The following is a 23,605-nucleotide window of genomic DNA, read 5'->3' on the forward strand; positions in this document are numbered from 1 at the left end:
ATGAGACATCATAACTGTCAAACTGCACGTCACATCTTTTTCATGAAAACATGTGTCGGCAGAACTGTCAAACCGATCGTTATATTTCTTTCACCGAGGTTTTCGTACGAAAATACCAGACTTTCCCAGTGGATTTTCCAAAAATGTTGCTTTCGTACAAACCTTGTCCTGGCAAATCTGTCGATTTGTTCTCAAATGGTGATCTTTCATACAGACAACAAAGGATTTTTGTTTATATAGATACTTTCGGAAGACCAATACATGATGGAGTAATGGATAATTCCAAACATCGACCACATAATCTATCATGATCCCCCCATGTGAAACGGAGGCCGCCATAAAATTTTAATAGATGAACCCAGCTTGTTTTAAGAGCCGCAAATGAAATCGATTAATGACGCCAGTAATGATTTGTTTGTTTGATGGTTTCCCTTGTGATCAGATGACTGCCCGATAACTGGACATTTATTCACTGAACATTTCCATTAAATCTGTCTCTGTATTACAAACGTTAAGTTCCCATACATTTTGACATTGCTGAAGATCAGTACCTCGTGTGTTTTCCTGCTCTATGGATTCCAAATGGCATGCTTAAGGATGTCAGAATGAATAAGGTGTAAAAGGCCGTTGATGCTGCAATACCTATGTAAGTCACGTATTGATGGTAAGAATGGACTCAGTAAATCTTCCGTATGAGCCAAATGGGAAATATTTCACTCAGGGAGGAGACGTGACCTTATTCCGTTCCTGTGCGTTGAGAAGAAAGGCTCCTCAGGCTGAAATCGACCCGGTGCTTCCTAATTTATCTGTCACAGCAGCGCCTGCAAATCTGTCGCAATGGGTTCCGCAAAGCGATTTTCTCCTTTTAAGATCTTTTCTGGTCGGCTACAACCTCCTAAATGGGCCGCAATTAAATCTAGCAAGATATATGCCGGTAAACACATGTGGCACGGCTTGTACGGTTCGATTTGCACAGACCTCGGCTTAAAACAGTTTTCTGGCGAGACCTCATATCATTGAAAATTTTAGCAGCATTGCAAAAATTTCTTAAACTGAAATGTGCAATGGAATAAAGTAAACGACAGAGACAAGTAATTCTCTTATGTGTTGTTAAGTTTGTATTTCCTCGCGAATCGGCTTGTTTCATCCACTTTCCCTGAAAGAAAACTGCTTATTTAGAGTATCTTTCATATGTAGTTGTGGACAGTTTCATTAAACAATACCACCCATTCGTGAGGTGCGTAACTGTGATGTAGATCTGTTAAAAATGTTCTGTTGATTGACACTATGATATCCACATGGTGGCTTGTATTGCTTGTTACAGCAGTAGTGTAATGCGGATTCTGTCGATTGTGAGTGAACGGCCGAAACTTGTTTATAAACTTTATTACAATCAGAAAGCAGCTTACGTCAGATACATAACTGTAGATATGACATGTTTGAAATGGTACGATTATTAATTAAGCATAAAATGTATTATAGAGGAAAGGAGTGCAAACTATTTCATTGCAAGTCGAACATGTGAATAAGCTAATGAGACGCTTACACAAGTGATGAAAACTCAGTTAGTACCTCCCATTTCAGTTATGGACTGAAATTTTTTTTAGCAGAAGTAATGAGATACTGAAACGGGGAAAATGTGCAAACTACTACATTATGTGAGGTGAAATTGTGAGTATATATCGTTACTGAAGTATATAATTTCATAACTTGGCATTAGAGTGGCGTATTAATGAGGTTTTTTGTTGTTAGAAGTGAATGTTGTTTATAAGTATATGAACTTTCATTGCGCGCTGGTTGAAGCAGGCAACGGATCTCTTGATGATTGTAAGCTCCAGCCTTGGACTGACGAGCAGATTTACTCATCCAACGCCGGCCGCGGTGGTCTAGCGGTTCTAGGCGCTCAGTTCGGAACCGCGCGACTGTTACGGTCGCAGGTTCGAATCCTGCCTCGGGCATGGATGTGTGTGATGTCCTTAGGTTGGTTAGGTTTAAGTAGTTCTAAGTTCTAGGGGACTGATGACCGTAGATGTGAAGTCCCATAGTGCTGAGAGCCATTTGAACCATTTCTTTACCCATCCAACCCTACAGTGAACAGCATATTAATGTCACTTTTCTTTCAGTTGCTGAAAGAATTGTCAAAAATGACAGTAGCGGTAAATAACAGTTTGGCCAAGACTCGACGGCAAGACCTATCAGGTTTATAGTGCAGCCACTGAACAGCTAAACGACAATGACGAAACGCTGTTGGGATCGCGAGAAGAAAATACGTGGGTCATACACTAATTTAACAAAGGCGTAGCCGGCGAACACCACAACGTACAGTGTAAGGAACTGAAACTTTTCGGCTATTGAAATCCTTGCGAGGAGAGGTAGCCATCTGTTCCATTAATTTTTAGCCTAACACGATGTCTAAATTGTGATGTCGTGTCCGTTCTAAGAAAGTACTTTTGAAGAAGATCATTCTGTGATCAGATTTTTATTTCTAAAACACGTAAAACCGCCCAAAACACTCTCTCATATGAAGAAAACAATACGACGATAGTTTTATGAACCGTGCGAGTATTTTCTTGTGGGTGGAAAAGTTTACAATTGTCCTCAAATATGCAACCGACGAGCACCGCTCCGCGTGTCCAGAATCAGTATCGGTACCGGCGTTGCAAGGTTGTATCGATTCATTTATTTATGGATACCGGCGACGAATTTGCCAAACAATCTCTGAACAATTTTGAATTATTGTTGAAACCATTCAGTCTGTCATTCAAATGGAACTACCGTAAGGCTTGTTCGAGTTGGATTGTCATAGAGTTTACTGTTCATCTCAAGGAACACAGATTTCGCAGCTGCATTAAGCTCAAATATCGTTTCCGACACGAAGGTGATGCACCTGAGAATATGATTTTCGCTTTTAATAAAGCGTGAATACATCATATTGAGTCGTAATCCAGGCGTCATAGTATACAGTGGAGACAATCTGCATCTCCTGTCCATAAGAAACTGAAAACCTAACCATCGACTGGTAGGAGCATAATCACCGTTTTTTGGAGTGCTCGTATTAGGCTTTTTGTGAATTTGTGGAGGGACAACTCGCTATTAACAGCCGATACTGCTCAGACATACCGAGCGAGGTGGCGAGGTCGTTAGCACGTTAGACTCGCACTCCAGAAGACGACGGTTCAAATCCCCGTCTGACCATTTTCCGTGATTTCCCTAAGTCGCTGCAGGACAATTCCGGCTCTGCTTCTTTCAAAAGGGCACGCCCTGGTATCCTTCCCATCCTTTCGTCGCAATACGAGCTTGTGCTCCGTCTCTTATGACCTCGCTGTCCTAGGGAACACTTAATCCTGCTTCTACTACTTAGACATGACTGAGTACAAAGTCAAGCAAGTACTGGGGAAGAAATGTCGGGCTTTGCAGAGAACGTGGGATTCTTCTTCAAGACAACGTTCGACCTGATACTGCACATGCCTCTTCGTGTTATAAGCCAATAATGAGAAAGTTGTTTTTAATACGCTCCTCTCATTTTGCATACATGTATGGCATTGTTCTAATGATTTATGTTTATATTACTGTGATTATTTTACTGAAAGTTGCCAATATGCAACTATGCGAGGGCGTGCTGTATTTTTTTACGTGAAAACCCCTAAAGCTTCTTAATTCAAACAAACTGATTTAACATTCTATATCGTTAGTCTTCATGTTTACATACTTCGTTCTCATCATTGTTACCCTGGCGACGAACACATTTCTTCCAACGAGAGACCAAATCATTTTAGACTTTGTTGACGGAGCAACAACCTCACCTCTGATTGCACACCTTCATCACTATCAAAAAGAAGTCCTCGAAGGTGTCTTTTAAGTTTTGTAAACAAATCGGATGGGGCCAAACCGCGACTGTATGGAAGATTGTTGATGACAGGGAACGCAAGGCGTCGATTTATTACAGATGTCGCAACACTCGTGTGTTGTCTGGAATTGTAATTCTGAAGGACAAGTTGCTCTATATGTGGACGAACTCTTCAAATTCGTACTTTCTAATTTCTGTGGCTTTCACAGGCTCTAACACTGTTACGTTACATAACGCTACGTTACACACTACAATTCGGAGCCCTCTAGCGCGAGAGCGAAGCAGGAAAGCCGGTCCAGTAATACACGTGACATGTAATAGGTCAAGCGATATTGAGAACAGAATAAAATATTCGGAGATATTACTTTTCAGCACTCTCTCGTAATTATAGCATAAACTGCATACGTTTTGCGATATTTTGTGGTAATATCCTTCATTTATGAAGGTATTGACACCTGCTTAACTGTGTAATAAGTCAATACTGAGTAAATAGTTTGTAATACGCTTCTCGTACTTCACATGAATGTATGATATAGTTGTAACGATTTATGATTTTCTAAGTGTAGTAGGCTTCCGAAGATGACATTAATTTGTTGAAACCGGTTAAGTGCAATGAAATACTGAAATCGTGCAGCTGACGATTTAATTTCGCTGTGAAAAAGAAGATTCTTCGCCGAATAGGTAAAATGACTCGTAGGAAAATAGGACAAATGCATAAATGGTATTGTAGATTTCATGGAACAGTAGACAAAAATTTCCACTGATTTGCCAAATCCATTTCGTAATACAGCAAACTGTCTCATTACTTATTAAATTATCCTCCAACAAAAAGAATGTCTCCTTCACATCATCGTTACGTGTTTAAGTGAAAAGTTTTGTAACCATGCTTTCTTTACTTGAATGACGGGGGCCTAAAAGAGAGACCGTAACTGACGCAAAAAGTATCGTACATTTGGTCTACAGTGTCAGCAATGGACAGTTATGTCTCCTCCTCTTCCGCATGCCCCTCGATGGACTGCGTAGAGGGGACGCACGTTTGCCACCTTCAGAGTGAGAACGTTGTTTGTAGAAGACGAGTGACACCGTTTGGAAGCAACGTGTTACGAACAGTTTAGTGCGTAGGTTATATAGAAGAAAGACTGGAGAAACACCAAGAAAGCCATCTCGTATCTCATTTGAGCGATTGACGACAGCCTTCAAAAACTTGTAAATCTGGGCGGGTAGACGTGGATTTGGGTTGTGTTGCTTTGAATATCTTCACTGAGATAAGCTCTCTGACCTATGGTTAGATGCCGACTGAACATGGCTTATAAATTTCTAGTGCTGGATATAATGAGACTGAGATTACATCGTCTGTGACAGAGTTGTAAATCGCTTTTTCAAATTCGATTTAGTTCCTCAGCCCTAAGCCCAATCGAATCCCATTGACATGAAACCCGACGGTACGTCTCGAAGATCGTGCTCAAGGAGATGTAGACAGCTCTGAGTAGAGCCTATAGACTGTTTATCTGTTCGTTGATGTACTTCCGCCAAATTGTTCATTCCACCAGATCCCAAAATTTTTTCAGCAGGTGGTGTCTTTCAGTTTATTTAAATATTGCTCGCTTTCTCTTCATGTGTGATACTAATCTATACGTATTTACGTAGCTACTAAGCCAATTAACACCAATAATCTGCTTCCGCATATTCTAAACTTTCGTTGGGTCGTACAGGTACCTCTGTTTTTCAGTCTCGAGTCACAGTAAGTACCCTGTGTACCTCAAAACACTTACTAATAATCTATCAGGTCAGGTTTTTCAACATCGGTTCAAGTGTCCTTTACTTGTCGTGGCTTGCTGGGAGGGGGGAAGATGGAGGGGGGGGGGGGGGGGAGGGGAGAGCTAAGAGGGAGGGTGAACAATGCCACAGCTCATGGCGACAGTTTTCTGGGGATGGCAAAATCTTAAATTTTGGTATGGTTTGAAAAGGATGAATTAAACGAAACACTGAAAGTTCTGTATTAATGAAGAAATGTGAGAATAATTTGGAAATATAAATCACTCATAAAAGTTTGTGTCTTACTGGAAATAGTCTACTGCATTCTGTAACAGATGACAGATGCAGCACCTTAGGTGAGTCTTTCAAAGTAACAAAAGATAACATTGACAGTGTTGTCAACTCAGTTTTTATCTTGCGCCTACACAATACTTGAAAAGTACTTACGTCAGCTTCAGAGCCACTGCAGAAGCTAAGAACCTTAAGAATTACAAATAAGCATAAATGTCAGAATAAAAAGGCCTTACAGTTCCTACATAGCAAAAGTTACTAAAGGCAGTGTTGTCAAGAGCCACTGTAGAAGCTAAGAACCTTAAGAGTTACAAATAAACATAAATGTCAGAATAAAAAGGCCTTACAGTTCCTACACAGCAAAAGTTACTAATGGCAGTGTTGTCAACTCAGTTTTTATCGTGCGCCTTCACAATACTTGAAAAGTACTTGCGTCAGCTTCAGAGCCACTGCAGAAGATAAGAACTTCAAGAGTTACAAATAAACGTAAATGTCAGAGTATGAATAAATAACAGTTCCTACACAGCAACCTTCGCCCAACAAAAAACAAGTTCTAATAAATAAATAAATAAGGAACACGTAAAATATGCTCTGCCCGTCACATGCCATAGTCTTTGAATCCAGACATTGTTATTAAGCAGCTTTCACACGACGTGGAAAGATGCATGCATCCGTTCTCCATCACTCCCTCTCCTTTGAATCTGCCTTTAATGCTTTTGCATTCCTGTTATCCTTGCCACGACCCTCTAAGTTAACTCCTTGTGCTGTTAATTCTCTTAAGTTCTCTCTATTTCGCGCTTACTTCCCTGTGTTGAAACCATCATCAATAATACTAATATTAAGATAATACCGAAAAAACCTTTCCAATCTTGCTTTGGAGCTTAAGTAACTAAAGTGCACTGGATGAACTGTTTCTCCAGTTTCGTCATATTTCACATTGCTTGCGTTTAAACAACTGTATTTAAGATTTGGCTGCTACTTTTCACTAAAAACAAAAGAAAGTTCTTTCAAAACTGCTTGTTTCGAGCCATAAATCGTGATCCTCTCATTTCGGAAAGCACAACTGCTCGATATCCGACCACAGCCGTTCTTCCCTTAAGTACTACATTTACACTAAAGAGGGCCTGGCCATTTGTACAGTAGTTTTTTCGACAATAAAGCATTTACATGTAAGTCACTTGCTGTCCTGCGACCTTCCTCTTCTCACAGCAGAAGGTCGGACATAACTACTAACTATAGACTACTCAACTAGTGGTTGTAGCTATAGGTCTCGCTCCCGTCTCCTCAAGGAACTTGAAAATGATAAGAGATTTTGGTTAAGTACTCTGTACGTGACATAACTTAATTCTGGTTGACGTAATTAATTTTGGAGTGTAAAAGAAAATGTATTGCACTGTAAACATTTCACTTCTGTTTCAATGAATGTTGCTTTGGTCTTAAGGCTGTATTCAGGTGGAAAATATGTACGAGCAAGTGTGGTATGTGAAGATGAGACGTCATGGATAAATGACATCGTGAAAAAGGTAAAAAGGTTGAGTATGTCTGAAAATGGAAGAAGGGGTACAGGGGAGGCGCATGGGCTGGTAAAATCCCTCGAGCCTTCCCTACTACCTATCCTGTGTTAACCTCTTTACGTCTAATGAGTGGCATTTTCTACATGTACAGATTCAGGAAGTTCTTCGTCAGTTTTAAGCCTTTCTTTAAGGGAGGTAGGACGTCAAACGGGCCGACTGGGAGCAGGAGAGGCATCACAAGACATTTTAATTTCCAGTGTCTATACTTTTACAAATAAATTCACAAACTTTGTCAGCATCACCACGAAGGATTCAGGATTCACAGTCATTGCAGTGGAACTTCGAAAACAGATTCTTCGATGCATTTTGCACAACACACATACCATGCTTACTGGTGTATGAAACTCTAGAATTTATTTAATTTATGAAAAAACGAATGAGCTGCTATATTTTAAAGTTCGTGTTTAGAAAAAACACAAATTTTATAGTTAATTACCTCAATTTTTACCACAGTTTTTAATAGATTTGGAAAATTCTAGAGTTTCACACACCTTTAAGTATGGTTTGTGTGCTGTGCAAAATTCATCGAAGAATCTCTCTTACTTATGAAGAAAAGTGTACCTATAGCAACAAATGATGTCATTAGTAAGTGAAAAACATGATGAAATTTCAGATGTAAAAAAAAAAATTACTTCGTTATGTTTTCGAACTTCCACTGCTATGAGTGTGAATTCTGAATCCTTCCTGGTCATGCTTCAAAGTTTTATTAATTTGTTTGTAAAAATATAGACAGTGGAAATTAAAATGTCCTGTGGTGCCTCTCCTGCTTCAAGTCGGCCCGTTTGACGTCCTACCCCCTCCCCCCACCTTAATAGCAGTAACCTCCCACTGTTGCAGAACGTTTTCTACACTTGAGATAATTTGCTGTGTCCATTGCTTCAGTCATCTGAAGTGCCTATCTCACGGGCAATAAAATCTACATACCACATGTCCACGATTTTCTTCTTTCGCTAGTCATTTATATGATTTCCTTTCCAACTCTGCAGCATCATTTTCGACATAGTATACTATCGTAAGGTGGCAGATAGAATGAATGTCAATTTCGCACCTTACATGAGAGATTTTATGTGTCATAATAAGTGGATGAAAATGGCACCTGACATTCTTTGGCGATAGTGAGCAGATTTGCCTATCAAAACGTACAGCAGGTAATGCTAAGGGATGACACTCGATTCGATGGTATTAACACACCGTTGCAGTCGAAGCTGGGAATGAGCGGGAAGGCCGGGAGTGGCGAGTGGTCGCGGTTAGTGCGACGGTTGTCGACTCTATGTCTAGTGTGGAAGTGGCGTCGATAAGGTTACTGGCTTTTGGGTCTGAATAGAGGTGTCTGATTCGAGACGTTATAGAAATTCTATCACTTCTGTTGCCTCTATTTTGCCGGTGTGGAAGCAAGAATGTGCCTCGGTACCGGTAGCATCAATCATGTTAAGACCTATCATACACCTTTGTTCAGCGGTGGATGCCATTCACACTCCACTAAAACGGTGATCCAGTAACCCGGCCATATTGCCTAAGTTATTCGTCGTTACTACTGTTGACTGTTCCTATCAGACGCTTTAGAAATTCTCTTCCGTTTCTGCCGCTGTGTGCTGTTTGGTTCATATCAGTGTTAACATTCGTGCCCAATGTATTAGAAAAGAATTATTGCTGCCTTGTGGTTGACTCCTGGGTTTGTTTGAATCAATAATCAGCACGTCCCATACCACTCGCGATGCACGTCATGCAACCAATGTAACTTAAATTTGCATTTGTGTAATTTGTTTATCGAATTTTCTATAAGATTTTAGTTAGTTAGTTCAATAACTATTTTATACCTTAAATTATGTAGGACTTGTCCCGCGATGTTTTTTTTCGGTTCAGGTCAATTAATGAGTTATTTGTGAAGGTCAACCTTACCCTTTCTTTACCCGCCTCAGCTGTAGGGAGGGGTTTAATTCCTCAAGCTAGCTTTAGGCCAGCGCTGGTCCAATCCCTTTGCTCTTGTATACAGATTATATAGCTTAGAGAGTAACTTGTTGTAGTGGAGCTTATTAAGTGGATTTTACATGGCCAATCTGATCCCAAATTGATGGTATGATGAATTGTTCAGGGTGAAACAGAGTTGTGTTAGAAGCTTGAATTCATTGTGCTATTTCCATGATTTAATGTGTATTCCTCTTTTAATGGGTGCTACATTCATCCTCTCATTTAGTGTTTAAGTAAGTCCACTGAAATATTACTCTCAAATTAAACTAACTGATCCGGCTTCCTGTAACACGTGAATTTGCTTAGTTCTCCGTGTTCTACAATTTATCTCTTCGAGAAGTGTTACAGCGCTATGATGTATACTAGTCAAATCTGAAGCAAATTGTTCTCCAGTTTAACTGTTATTTCCTAATTTCAGTAGAATTTAGATTTTCTAAATTGGCAAGCCTTAATCTGTTTCCTATAAATTATTGCCAGTATAGCTGTGACCTACCTAATCCATTGCAACACGTAATTGTTGGTGTTTTAACTGGTTGTGTTGCAATAAATGCAAACTTGAAGTGAAGCTTGTGGGTGATTCATATTCCCCGATTCCTCATCTTCAGTAGTGCTGGAATTAAATTATTATTCAAAGCTTGTGTTAAGATTTTTCGGTGAGTTACTGGGAGAAATGAAAAGGTGCTTCAGTAACCACGTCTCGTTCGTCATCCATTCACATATCGAAACGTTGCTATACGCTTTTCTTGCTTTCATAGAGCCACATTTGCATGAGATGGGCAAATTTGAAGTACTTTTTTCCAGCGTAAATCGATTGGAATACCGACCAAGTTTCGGAGCCATACGATAATTACAGCCCATGTGCGTAGCTCTATATGTATTTTAATTATAACAAACCTGTACTTTCTCGCCGTGGCAAGTGCCCGCAGTGTCACCAGTAGTATTCATCCTCGCGGTCAGCAGTGGTTTCAGTGTTTTAGCTCATCAGTGTGTATTGTAGAAATAATACAGAACGGTAACAGAGTTCCATCTTCCATTATGGAAAAAAAAATCATGAACGTTGAGATACTGCCTAGCGGTTCTAGGCGCTTCAGTCTGGAACCGCGCGACCGCTACGGTCGCAGGTTCGAATCCTGCATCGGGCACGGATGTGTGTGATATCCTTAGGTTAGTTAGGGTTAAGTAGTTCTAAGTTCTAGGGGACTGATGACCTCAAATGTTAAGTCCCATAGTGTTCGGAGCCATTTGAACCATTTGAGATACTGCCCGAGTAAAGGATACTGGAAGTATAATGAGAAGTTTGCTACTGGAACTCACAGCGGTGAAATCAGCGCCTATGAACGCCTGCTCGAAGCCGAGGAATATGATGATGGGCAGCATGAGTAGCTGGTCGCGCTCTTTGAGCAGCTTCAGCGTGATGGCGAGCAGCCCGAAGCCGGACAGGCCGGTTCCCGAGCCCTGCCGCTGGCCCTCCTTGTACCTGCAGACAGCGAGAGCACGTCACACACCGTAGTCTTCTGCTGGCAGCACTCACCGAAAGAGAAAAGTAGCTGTTAGGAAACTAAAAAAATTTAAGAGTAAGACTCAACCGAGCTCACAAAAAAGTCAACTGAACAACTACGTACGTGAAACAGGATGTAAGAGGCCTGTTCAAAAAACCCCGGAACTTTGTCCACAAATTTTTTCTGCGCTTACGTTCTACCTATTGTGCATGATCTCCTTTGAAATACTCTCCTCCACAATTGATGTACCACTCCCAAAGCCGTTTCCACTTCCTGAAGCTGTCTTGGTACGCCTCTTGCTGGTTCGCGCGAAGCGCCGTCTGCAAATTTTCTTTTGTCTCGGCTGTCGTTGCAAATATTCGTCTTTTCAACACGGTTTTCATTGAAACTTCCTGGCAGATTAAAACTGTGTGCCGGACCGAGTCTCGAACTCGGGACCTTTGCCTGTCGCGGGCAAGTGCTCTACCAACTGAGCTACTCAAGCACGACTCACCCCTGTCCTCAAAGCTTCACTTCTGCCAGTACCTCGTCTCCTACCTTCCAAACTTTACAGACGCTCTCCTGCTCTGGAAACATCCCCCAGGCTGTGGCTAAGCCATGTCTCCGCAATATCCTTTCTTTCAGGAGTGCTAGTTCTGCAATGTTCGCAGGAGAGCTTCTGTAAAGTTTGGAAGGTAGGGGACGAAATACTGGCAGTAGTAAAGCTGTGGGAACCGTGCTTGGGTAGCTCAGTTGAGCTTCCGATACCACCTACCCTGGCTCACCGCATGTTGGCGGTTTTGGGATCCTTTGTTTAAGATTCTTTACGGGTCCCTAACCCTCCCGGGGAGCAGAGGGGGTTTAGGCCTTTGTCATGTTCAGAACAGAGTGAAGGCCCTCTTTGTCAGCTGTCACCTGTCACCTGCAACTGTGGCGACGAAGTCCGACGTGCCTCACAAGTCTCTTACTGGAAGCCTTACGACCAATCTCACTCGCACCCCCTGTGATGATATCGAATATCCCAGCACCTTTATTCTACGTTAGCCAATTCTTCCTTGAATTAAGCTACATCCGCACCGCACTACTACCCACACGCTTGATGATGACGAGGGCGATATATGCTGCCATGCAAATGAACAGGACGCCGAATGTGATTGAAAGCAAATACCCCACTACAAAGTGGCGCGCTGTGTGGCAGGCAGTGAATGCCACCACCCATGATACTGACGTGCTGTCTGCATGGTACATAACTGTTAATGGGAAGCAGTTGTGCCAGTCCCGCCTACATCACATCCATCTAGCTGATTCACCCTTGTGTGCCACATGCCAAGTGATTGACACGGATGAACATCGTTTCGAATGCGGGTCGGCAAAGGACGTTTGGTATTAGGTGCGTCAGACATTGGCTTTTCTGACACGCACGACTCCCGGCAGGATAACTACCCGATTACTTCTTTTCCCCGATAAGATTTATTTCCCAAGAGCAAAAACGAGCTCTGTGACGTGGATCAGCGGCCACGCTGTTCATTACCTATTCGGTAATGGCGAAAAGACAGTACCCGATTTTTGGTATTACCTCAACGAACGACATTGTGCGATCGTCAAGAACCCTAAATATAGGCAATATTTTTCTAATTTTCTTTGGAGCGCATTCCATAATCCGCCTCGCAGCTGGATTATCGATGACATGAGAAGATATCTATAGCACCTCTTCCCAGTTCCCTTTTCTATGAGACTGAACAAACAACGGAAACAAAGCAGCAACGAGACGACAGTCATCGAAAAATTCGCAGTGGGCTATAGTATGGAGCATCCTTTGTCGTAACGGGACGACTTCCTATTGTTCTCTTTATGTTGCCGAAGAGGAACGGCCTTCCTTTTATCCATTTGTATAAAAATAAAATAAAAACAGTTGGTAGAGCACTTGCCCACGAAAGGCAAAGGTCTCGAGTTCGAGTCTCGGTCCGGCACACAGTTTTAATCTTCCCGGAAGTTTCATATCAGCGCACACTCCGCTGCAGAGTGAAAATATCATTCACGGATTTCATTTTTGGACATAAAAGGAAAGTCAGCAGGGGCTAGGCCTGGAGGAGGGTGAGGCAACACAAAGATTTCGTTTTTCGTGTAACAGTCACGCACCACAGGGTTGAATATGCTAGTGCGTTATCGTGATGCAAAGGCCATGAATTGTCTCGCCACTTTTCAGGTCGTTTCCTTGCCACATTTTCTCGTCGGTGTCGCAACATGTCCCGATAGTACCATCGATTAACAGTGTGTCCCTGTGTCACGAATTCATGATGAACTAATCCTTTAAAGTCAAAGAAAACTATCGGTACGACTTTGAAATTTGACCTGAGCTGGCTAGCTTTTATTGGAGAACCTTTCCCGACTCATTGTGAAGATTGAACCTTGATCTCAACATCATAACAGTAGACCTACGTCTAATTACCAGTACGACTATCTTAAGGGAGATCTAGTTCTCATTTGGGCGACCCGAAAGCTCTTCACAGATTACGACGCGACAGTGTTTCTGCTCTTGTTTCAAGAGCCGTGGGACGAAGTTGGCGGCAACATAATGCATTCCAAGATGCTGTGTCTGGATGACATAATCCAACTGATATGTATTCTGTTGGTTCAAATGGTTCAAGTGGCTCTAAGCACTATGGGACATCTGAGGTCATCAGTCCCATATACTTAGAACTACTTAAACCTAACTAATCTATGGACATCACACACATCCATGCCCGAGGCGGGATACGAACCTGCGACCGTAGCAGCAACGCTGTTCCGGACTGAAGCGCCTAGAACCGCTCGGTCACAGCGGCCGGACAATCTCTTGGGGAGTCAGTCTTCGATGGTACGCACAGTTTCGTTGACGTTCCTGACATTAGCGGTGTAGGGAGACGTCGAAGGGCTTCATGAACGAGGGTCGTATTTAACGACCGTCTGACCATTTTTAGACCATGTGAACCATTCATAACGTCGACTACGGCTTACGCACTCATCACTGTCGACTTCCTGTGTCATTTAGCGTGTCTCTGTAAAGTTTTTCTTGAGTTTCACGCAAAATTCAATGGAGACGTGTTGCTCATCTAGCTCTGTCATCTCGACATTCGCAAACTGTGTGACACAGCATTCTACTCAATATAGCACTGAACAATGTCTAACAGACATACAACAATGAAACTTTCGGCAGTTGCACATTAAACACAGGCGTGTGCAGGGATGTCAATCACATTTTGGTTCAACACACCATTGGCGCGAAATTACGAATGTTCCGGAAATTTTGAACAGACCTCGTACAAAACATTTGCTGTTTTTACAAATTAGGATTCACACAAAGGTTCACAAAATCGACTTGACAGCACAATGCAGTGGAGAACTGGCTTTCGCATGCTGTGTGACTGCCGAGTAACATAGGTCGATAAAACATGGCCCATAAATAGAAAGGACTGATACAGCATACTACAAAAGCTAACCGCACGAAATGCGCAGTGGGAAATGACGAAAGACAATCATTTCACTGAAACCACGATTTGTTATGGACGTGTGGACACCGAAGATGGCGGGATATACGTAATTTAGAAAAGGGTGTGTTGTCGTCACGGAGGGCAGTGCATGCTCTGCAAAGCGCTCCCATGCTGACCCCAAGGTTCGTAAGGAGATCTACATACATACTCCGCAAACCTACGTACGGCGGACGGCGGTGGGTACCTTGCGCTGCTACTAGTCGTTTCCTTTCCTGTTCGACTCACAAAGACAACGAGGGAGAAACGACTGTGCTTATGTCTCTGTACGAGCCTTAATTTGTCTCATCTTATTTTCGAGGCCCTTACGCTAAATGAACTTTGGTGGCAGTAGAACCGGTTTGCTGTCGGCCTCAAATGCATGTTCTCTATATTTTCGCAATACTGCCTCGCGAAAAAAGCGTCGTCTTCCCTCCAGGGATTTCCATTTCATTCACGAAGTGTTCCCGTAATACCTTCGTGTTGATCGAGCCTACAGGTAACAAAGCTAGCGTAGCACACCTCTGAATTGCTTCAGTGTCTTACTTTAATCCGACCTGGTAAGGATCCCAAACTCTCGAGCAGTGCTCTTGTTGTTGGGCGTTCTATTCCGCCAGCAGTGCGGTTGCCACCCGCTGGATGGTCATTGGTGCATTGGACGCGCTACAGTACGTCTCCTGGACGCATCCCAGATGAGATTTAACTCGGGGGAACGGGCAGTAGCTCCAGGAGCTGGTCCATCTGTGCAGTGATGAGGTCGCGAATTGTCATCCGTAGAAATGAAGTTCCGGTCAAATGCACCCATGAAAAGATCCGCGTTGGAAAGGAGTACAGTCTTAAGATGTATTGTAAATGTTCGTTGATGATATTCGTGCTCCGACTAACTAGCGGTAATATTGTCTGATGAGGAACATTACCTAAAAAAAAAATCTGTCCTACTGCACTGTATTCACACCGAGTGTGTATCAATGATACCGTTCAGTTCAAATGATTATATGCTCCGCGACGCGTACGAGCACAGGTACACGTAGTTGGACACCAACGGATATCCGTGTACTAATTATGGCTACAGCCCATGTACGGCAACAGTTTCTCCCGTAAAGTTTTCAGTTTACGTAAGCTTAATAGTTCGAACCGGTACAATAACTGTCTAACGCGGCAAAGAATATTTATGCATGCTGCGCGCTGTTATTAATCTATGTCGTTGCACAATTATAAATTTCATAAACACACAACATTAAATGGGCTGAAAGGAATGTCACGCAGTAAATCCATTTTATACTGGTTTATTCTATACTATTCACGTCCTGTTATTGTATTAATGAAGTAACTTTTCCGTGAGCTGGGTGGAATTAGTTACGTTTCCGTCAAAGAGTTTGTAAGAAGATGTAGATTTCATTTGCTACTTTAACGAAACGTCAGTACCTTCTCACAATTAAATACTAATTTTCACTTCCTATGTCGGTAAATTGCTAACAGTCTATTACTTTAGGGTAAAGTTCAGTCTTTCCTGTATGATATAAGACAAGTCCAGATCATTTCCTCTCTTGGGTTTACGTAGTGATATACACAAGGTTGCTGATCTACCTATTTCAAGATTAATGATTCCTAGCAGATCGAAAAATTTCCAAAGATGCACAAAAACCATCTAGTCGCGCCTACGTGCAAGAGCATACGTTGAGATACGACTTGATCCAGCAAGCGCTACCAGCTCATGAACAATGCATGACGTTTTTCTTCTGTATTACGCAGTGTCCTCAAAGAGTACTCACAAAGAGTATTCTGTGAGTTCACTCGTTCTATTCCATGACCTATAAGTACACAACTTTGCGATCTAATATTATTTTAATTTGAAACTAATAGATTCTAATTCATTTCTTTCCCTCTTCAAAACATTAAATCAGCTTATACTGGATTTCTTTTCTATGTACTTCCTACTATTTAAGTGATGCTATTCCAGTGGCACTTGAAATTTCTATCTTGGATTCTGGGGCTTATATTAGGTTTTGAGTACTATTTTATATTTTCAATTTTCTGTCCAAAGGAAGCGGCGTTTACGCCCAAAGGAAACGGCGTTAGAAGTCTCACAACAACATCTTCGTTCAAAGTTTTCGAGGGTGGTACACCATTTCAGCATTTTGCCCACAACACCCTAACACGTAGAGCTTCAAAACGATCATGTTCGACAATATTAATGGATATATTAAGTGTTCCTCTCGCTGCCGTTTCAGGGTAGGTCTAGAAGCACTTCTGTTCTCATCCGAGAAAAGCACACCACCTCACCCCTCCTTCGTCGAGCCAGTATGATATAACCGTGGCGTCTGTAAGTCTGGCTGGCGTGGCACTCCGTTGGCGCCAATACTTGGGTTTGCCGATACAAATCGAGGCGTGTGTTGATGGTTTGGCGGACGCTGGTGCGGACCGTTATCTGGAGGGGACGCGGCTGGTTGGTTGTTGGTTTTGGGGGGCTCCTCCTGTCTGGTACGGGCCTCGAGAAACCGCTAGTGGATAAATCGGTCGGAGACTAGCCTTGGTGGCTGGATTAAGTATTGAAAGCTGCGACTTGCGAGAAGAGCAATGGATATCGCGTGCAACCTGGTCGGCTAATTCCCGGCCTACTCTGCAAGCTTAAATGCTATCGTACCGCCAATACGGACTGTGGGCAATAACATCCCGGCCTGGAATCCTGGGAGCCACGGTTCCTTCACACCTAAGTGGAGATAATTGTTCTTTGTCGGTGAGTATGCCCTACTCATTACATTAGCAGGAGTTGATATTTCAGCCTTTTAATTTTTAGGTGATTTTAAGGAGTGTTAAGCTTGCAGCCTTTTATTGTAAAAACACCACGTCTTTGTTAATATGGAATTAGACCCGTTATATTAAAGCTTCTCCGAGTGATTGTGTGTATGGTCATCAGTTAGTGTAATTGATGTAAATTTTTGTTCTACGGGATAGTCAGTGCGAGTGTACAAGCATTCTCTGTTATAAACCGAGTGTTCTTGTTTCCCGGTAGTAGTGCAGAGACGCGTTTTTCTTCTGCTGTGCCGGCCGTTGTGACCGAGCGGTTCTAGACGCTTCAATCTGGAGCTGCGGTACTGCTACGGTCGCAGGTTCGAATCCTGCCTCGGCCATGGATGTGCGTGATGTCCTCAGGTTAGTTAGGTTTAAGTAGTTATAAGTGTAGGGGACAGATGACCTCAGATGTTAAGTCCCATAGTGCTCAGAGCCATTTGAACCATCTTCTGCTGCAGCGACACTTCCGTCGTCGCACGACGTCTAGATTGACCCGAAGTCTGGTGTCTCTACCAGAGCACAATCTTGGTTCAAGTTAAGTTGATCGTTTGATAAGTGCCACGGCAGAGTGTCACCAATTAATTAGGAGCTCTTAATGTACCCAATTTATGAATTCAGTTAGCACATTAGCGTTGAAGCGTGTTCTGCAAGACTGAAGTTTCTCCTCACCATACCTGCTCTTTAACTACTCGTTAAACCTCGCACCCTTATTGCTACTTCTGGAGCGTGTTAAATTTTAATGCCTTTTCCTTTGAGCCACAGTCATCAGCTAACTGCACTCATTGTAAAACATGCCTGCGTTTTGCCTGTTGGCTGTGACAGGCGCCTCCTGTATTTGCCAGCTTATCTTGAATTTTGGGGGATTGTATATTCATTTAAGGTCATTGTCAACGTTTCTGCTGGTGTGTACCAGTAGGGAGTCACGTTTCAATTGTTTGCCTTCCCGCCATTTGAATTGTATGTCTTCCCAGCTTATCTTGTAATTCGGGAAATTGTATATTTAAGGGTAACCCTTAATGTTTCTGCCGGTGTGTGCCAACTGTGTGTCACTTTTAAACTGCATGCATTCCCAGGTTTGCTTGTATTTCGGGAGATACTATATTGTATTGCTTAAGAGATTTTATTAAGGCTTGTACATTGATAATGGCTTTCCAACAGCGTCAGTCACTGGCGTGGCTTGCTATCCTTTCTGTATTTGGGATGAGCCCTATTCATTTGTTTAACTTAATATCTATGTTTAGTACATTTAGTGGCAGTCATTTGTAATTCACTTTACTGACGATCCTCCGTTTGCTGAACCCGCTCGCAGTCACACCTAGTTGGTGTGACTTGTTACTTGTATATGGGAACTGTATATTCCTGGTTTCAAGCTCTGTTCTTAATGGTGTAAACTATTAAAGTTTGCTGTTACTGAATTGATCCTGTTCAGGTTCTTTAAATTATTGTGAGCATTGTTATTCATGTAACAAGGTTCATTAACTGTAATTATAATAATTGTTATTAAGCACTAAAGTGTCTGCCACGAAACAACAAACGGCGAAATATATGGGTCTATCTTCCATGTGTTTTTCCTTAAAATTATCCCTTGTTGTGAGGTATCAGTGATCTTGGTTCCGTTGCAATCGTGCCGGCGATATCTTGGTGACAACGGAACACGACGTACTGGTCATCGGGCACAGAGACCGCCACCATGCAGGCCCCGTGCCTCTGTGGAGAGTGAGAGAGCATGTCTTGCAGTCCTGTTAAATGTGGCTCCAATTACCCCCTCTATTTGACGTGGATCCCTTCTTGCCTGCTGCTCAATGGAGCGCTTATCTGCTGCAGTAGTTGAAAGTGGTCGACCACCTCTTCTCCTTCGGGCAGCAGCCCCTGCGGTTCAGAGCGCTCCTCGTACACGTAAAACTTTACTGTGAGGAATACCAAACTCTTGGACTACACTCGCCGCACGTCATCCTTCTTCCAGTTTCCCGATTATTCTGCGTCATGTGAAATCAACCAAACGTTTTCTGCGAACGATGTTGTAATGTACAACACCACTACAGTGTACTGTAACTGCTCTCTGACTGACGCAAGCTTCCGCTTCCAGTTTCTTCAAAAGCGCAGTACTACGGAGCGAGCCTCTCTGGGCGCTATAGTCACGTTCACCTCAAGCCGTGTGACGTCCAATTATCTGTGTACGACTGGGAGACCTCTCGCAACATGCTCCAACACTTTCACTCACTTGAAAAGGGTAGTTAATGTGTTACGTTACAAAATGCATCTCGTCTTTAACATTTGTAGAGCAGTGTAATACCAAAAACGAGGTAAGAAGAGATTAGGGGAACCACCTGCCGCAACTGCTGTGATTTAAATCATACTAACGACTGCTGAAATGTTGTAGTGAAATCCCTACTTTAGATACTGTAATTACGCTCTTAAGAGTTTTCCCCTCCAGAATGGAGCTACCACAAGCACCGCATCTTTCTGTCACAGGCGTGTGTGTCCTTTTACCAGGTGTCTTCAAAATTCGCGCTTCTAATATTGCATGCAAGATCACTGTGTATTTTTAGCTTGTGCGCTCAAATTCAGTCAGGCGGTCTATTCGCACTGTGTTGTCAGACATCACGAAAGATATATCGTTCGTTCGAGAGGATATCATTGCAGACTGAACATCAGTCTGGTGTCGAGACTCTTATATTGAAAAGCAACCAGCCAGATATTCAAGCTACTAGATTTATTGATACTACGGCTAACGTAATTTATTTGACGAAGCGGGAATTTGAGCGTCATTCCTCTAGAATGCTAGTTCCGATATAGTCATTATGTGTTTGTGAACCACTCCATTTTCATTTCTGTCGACATGTAATCTACAATCTTACCGTGCATGGCAGATGAGAGAATGAGATGGCTAACTTACAGACGTCTATGCGCAAGTCAGTATTAAGGAAACATTTTGTTCCACGTGGCTGTTGAACCTATAGAACCACGAACTTATTACGCTGATACCACTCATTCTTTCTTATCTGCAACGAAGTATTCTGTAATACTGGTGGAAGATATTCTGTTGGGAACGTTACATACTTTTTGACATTGAGTGTCCATAAAATGAAGTATTATACGAAGAGCCGACTGTTCTCCACTACATATTTAAACTGCGTAGATGCTAACAACCCATTTCGTTAAGTGTAATATTATTTATCAGTAGAAGTAGACATCATACTGGCGCAACGTGTACGTTAATAACAACAATAGCAATAATAATAGTAATAGTAATAACAATAACAATAATAACATCTTGCACTAGAATACTGCGACAACCTTAATTTCGGCTAGAATCAAGTCAGATGTAACTGTCGCAGTATGTGGAGGTACACGTTTTCTATGTAAAAAGAGCATACATCACGCTCTTATACTGCTCACTGGAAACGCTGAGTGAGCTAACTTCTTCGGGACCCTTTCAATGCTTATATTTTGTGAAAAAGACACTTTAGGAAAGAGCATGTGCTCTAAAAAGCGCTGTATACTTCATTCCATTATGAGTTACATAATTACTCGTAAAGTGTTTGTCTATGTGCAGCGCTGTGCCAAAAAGTCAGTGTGTCGACCGTTTAGCTAGAACTATAAGCTGTCATTTGTTTGAAGACACTCTACGCCAGAATTTGCTCCTGAAGCGTAAGTGCAGACAACCTTGTCGGTAGGGCATCCAGAGTTATGAGGGTATTAGTAAACAGCTTCAATTGAAGCGGTTTGCTAATACCCCAGATGAAGCGTAAATGTTGAGGGCTCTGTACTAAAGGTCTAACGCTAATCATTATAAATAAATAAAGACAAATGACCAATGATGAAAAAAATGAGCCAGCAGCGATAGTAGTAGACTTTATAAAGTATCAGAGACGTTTCATAGAAATGAACAGCAGTAAGCGTAATTCTAGTACTTTTGAGACCTTGAACTCGGAACGACGTATAATTTTATCATTGTCGCTTGATCTCAAGTTTCTGTACAGCAATATAAAAGACCAGCGTGCAGTCGTAGAAGAACGTAATGACAGATAAGTTCAGAAACATAGAGGATATTGACCAACTTTCACGATTATTTCCTGAAGGAAACTAAGAAAGAAGCTTTAAATAACCAAATAAAGCCTACAGAATCGTCTGCAGCATATATGTAAGAAATAATAAATATACTCAATGCTAAACTGACACTAAAACCCTTGCTATATAGAACCAAATCACTAATTCGAAACACAAACAGAATTTCTAAGGAAAACTTTGAAGTTATTGTTCATAGGAATGATTTGTATGAAAATGAACTCTCAGAAGTTTCATCAGCCTTCACTTGCGGGAAGAAATAATTAAAATTTTACGTTCATATGCACAGAATAAATGACGGCAGGGTTACCAAATGCTTTTTCAGTTTTCTTAACAATGTAATTTAAGAAAAATTAAATACTAGAAACTTAAATACATGTTCAGGAAATTGAGATCTCATGCTACGGGGAAGATCTGCTTTCAGTAGAGTTGTCTCAAATTATCAGTTTGATGACAATTCTAGGACTGGAGACAACAGAACTCGTTTACAGAATCGAAGAGAATCCCCACTGAGAAAACAGAGAGTTTTTTGAGAACAAGAGGAGAAACTAATAAGCTAATAAATGCAATCCTACTTTTCACTTGCACGGAACGATATGTAAAAGAATTTTGAAAAAATGTATCATTTTGGCATGTAAGGGAATTATCTTGTATATGATTTATGAAGCATTATCCGTAACAAAAAGTATTATCAGCCAAGATAAATTTTCAAGAAGCGTGATTATTTGCCAACGAGGAACTGAAACATTGAAATTAGCAAAGAGACTGCACGGGGAAGGCCAGGAATTCGAGAAGAAGTTGGCTGGAATGGAGAAGTAACAGGCTTCTAACTTAATGCTCGAGACCAAGAAGACGTAGACGGCAATAAGAAACATATTAAACTGGACCAAAGTAATATTAGTAGAAAAGTACATTCATTTGTTGTTTCGGATATTGATCTCTTTTTAACTTTTTTTTACTTCCTGCTCAACTAAGGAGCATCTTTCAACTTTTTTATTCTTTTGGTCTGAGTATCTCTACATTCGTTCGCTGTGTTTCTTTGTGTGTTCTTCCACCCATCTTGAATTTTTTCGTGCAGATAATTTTTCACCAAATTTGTGCTTGCGAATTAAGACTGAAAATTTTGTTCTAGCTTGGTGACAGATCTCCTGTGAATTCTTCTTCATTCAAATATCATTCTCACGGTTCGATCTGGCGATTATTTTCGAGAATTTTTCTTTCTCGATTTTTCATTGATTTTCATTTGGTACCTACCACCAACTATCGTGGTTTCTAAAATGTAAAGAGCTGCTGTTTTATCAAATCCGTTACAATATTGTAATTTTCCAAACTGTTTAATACAGATTTTTGTGTTCTATCTGTTACAAATGAGGTTGTAAGCTCTTTGCAGTTTTGTAACTCTTTCTTTGTGAATTTTCCGATAGAGCCCTTCCGCTACAATAATTTATCGTGGATATTTGAGCTATTTAACGCTTCATTTCCTTTTTGTAGGTCTAAATTTGGAATAAAAAATATAGCTGCTTCAGTCGATGTGCTCCAGATTACACGGAAAGAACACTGCTAAACGTTACAGAAAACGGAATAAGTCACTTACAACTGCAGCGTTATAATTTCCCTCCTGAGACACCCATCAATCTCCGTCACTGATAAAACCGACTTTGAGTGACTTAAAAATACGGTAATACCCTAGAGCACACAATTTATTACAGTTCCCGCCAGAAACTGGTGGCAATGCCTCAGGCATAAAGTTTTTGACTTATGCAACAGAGACGCACAGGTTTTTTTCTTTTTAATCCCACTGGCGTCGAACTCTCTACTGCGTCGCACAATCACAGCCCTGCATTTGTCACGAGTTAAAGGGGAGATGACGCCAGAGATCGGCAGAAGCTGTCCGCGAGAGGGAGGTGGTCGGCAGCCGCCCGCACAAAAGCTTAATTACGGCGCTTGTACGTCAGCGGGCCGGCTTATTTACTGTGCATTATACGCGTCGTGGCGCGTCCCTCCGGATCCAAATGAACGGTGAGGGGTAGTGAGTCCCACTGGCTGTGTCAGCCACTCTGTACGCCAGGCGGACTGCATGCCAGCCCCCTCCCCCAATACACGCACCCTCACACACACAAACATAACCACACACGCATGCATTGGCAGGGAACCCTCTGCATATACATGTGGAACCCGAATCGACGGCTACCCAGTTTCAAGTACTGAGTGGGCATATAACAGAGACATGAATACGTCCTACAGAGGATACTGTGAACTTTTCCAGTTATCATTACCATTTATTTTCTTTTGACAGTTTCACAGATTACTCTCTTAACATTTGAG

General features: G+C 41.9%; 1 protein-coding gene across 1 annotated transcript in view; it reads right to left on the reverse strand.

The window, feature by feature from the left end:
- LOC124606917 (UNC93-like protein) overlaps positions 1 to 23,605 on the reverse strand; it is a 411,989-nt gene that overhangs the window by 38,189 nt on the left and 350,195 nt on the right. Inside the window, exon 5 of the mRNA XM_047139026.1 lies at positions 10,750 to 10,912. Coding sequence (XP_046994982.1) covers positions 10,750 to 10,912 — 163 coding nt within the window. The remainder of the gene's footprint in view (positions 1 to 10,749; positions 10,913 to 23,605) is intronic.

The sequence above is a fragment of the Schistocerca americana genome, chromosome 3 (genome assembly GCF_021461395.2).
Source record: "Schistocerca americana isolate TAMUIC-IGC-003095 chromosome 3, iqSchAmer2.1, whole genome shotgun sequence".
Taxonomy (NCBI): Eukaryota; Metazoa; Arthropoda; class Insecta; order Orthoptera; family Acrididae; genus Schistocerca; species Schistocerca americana.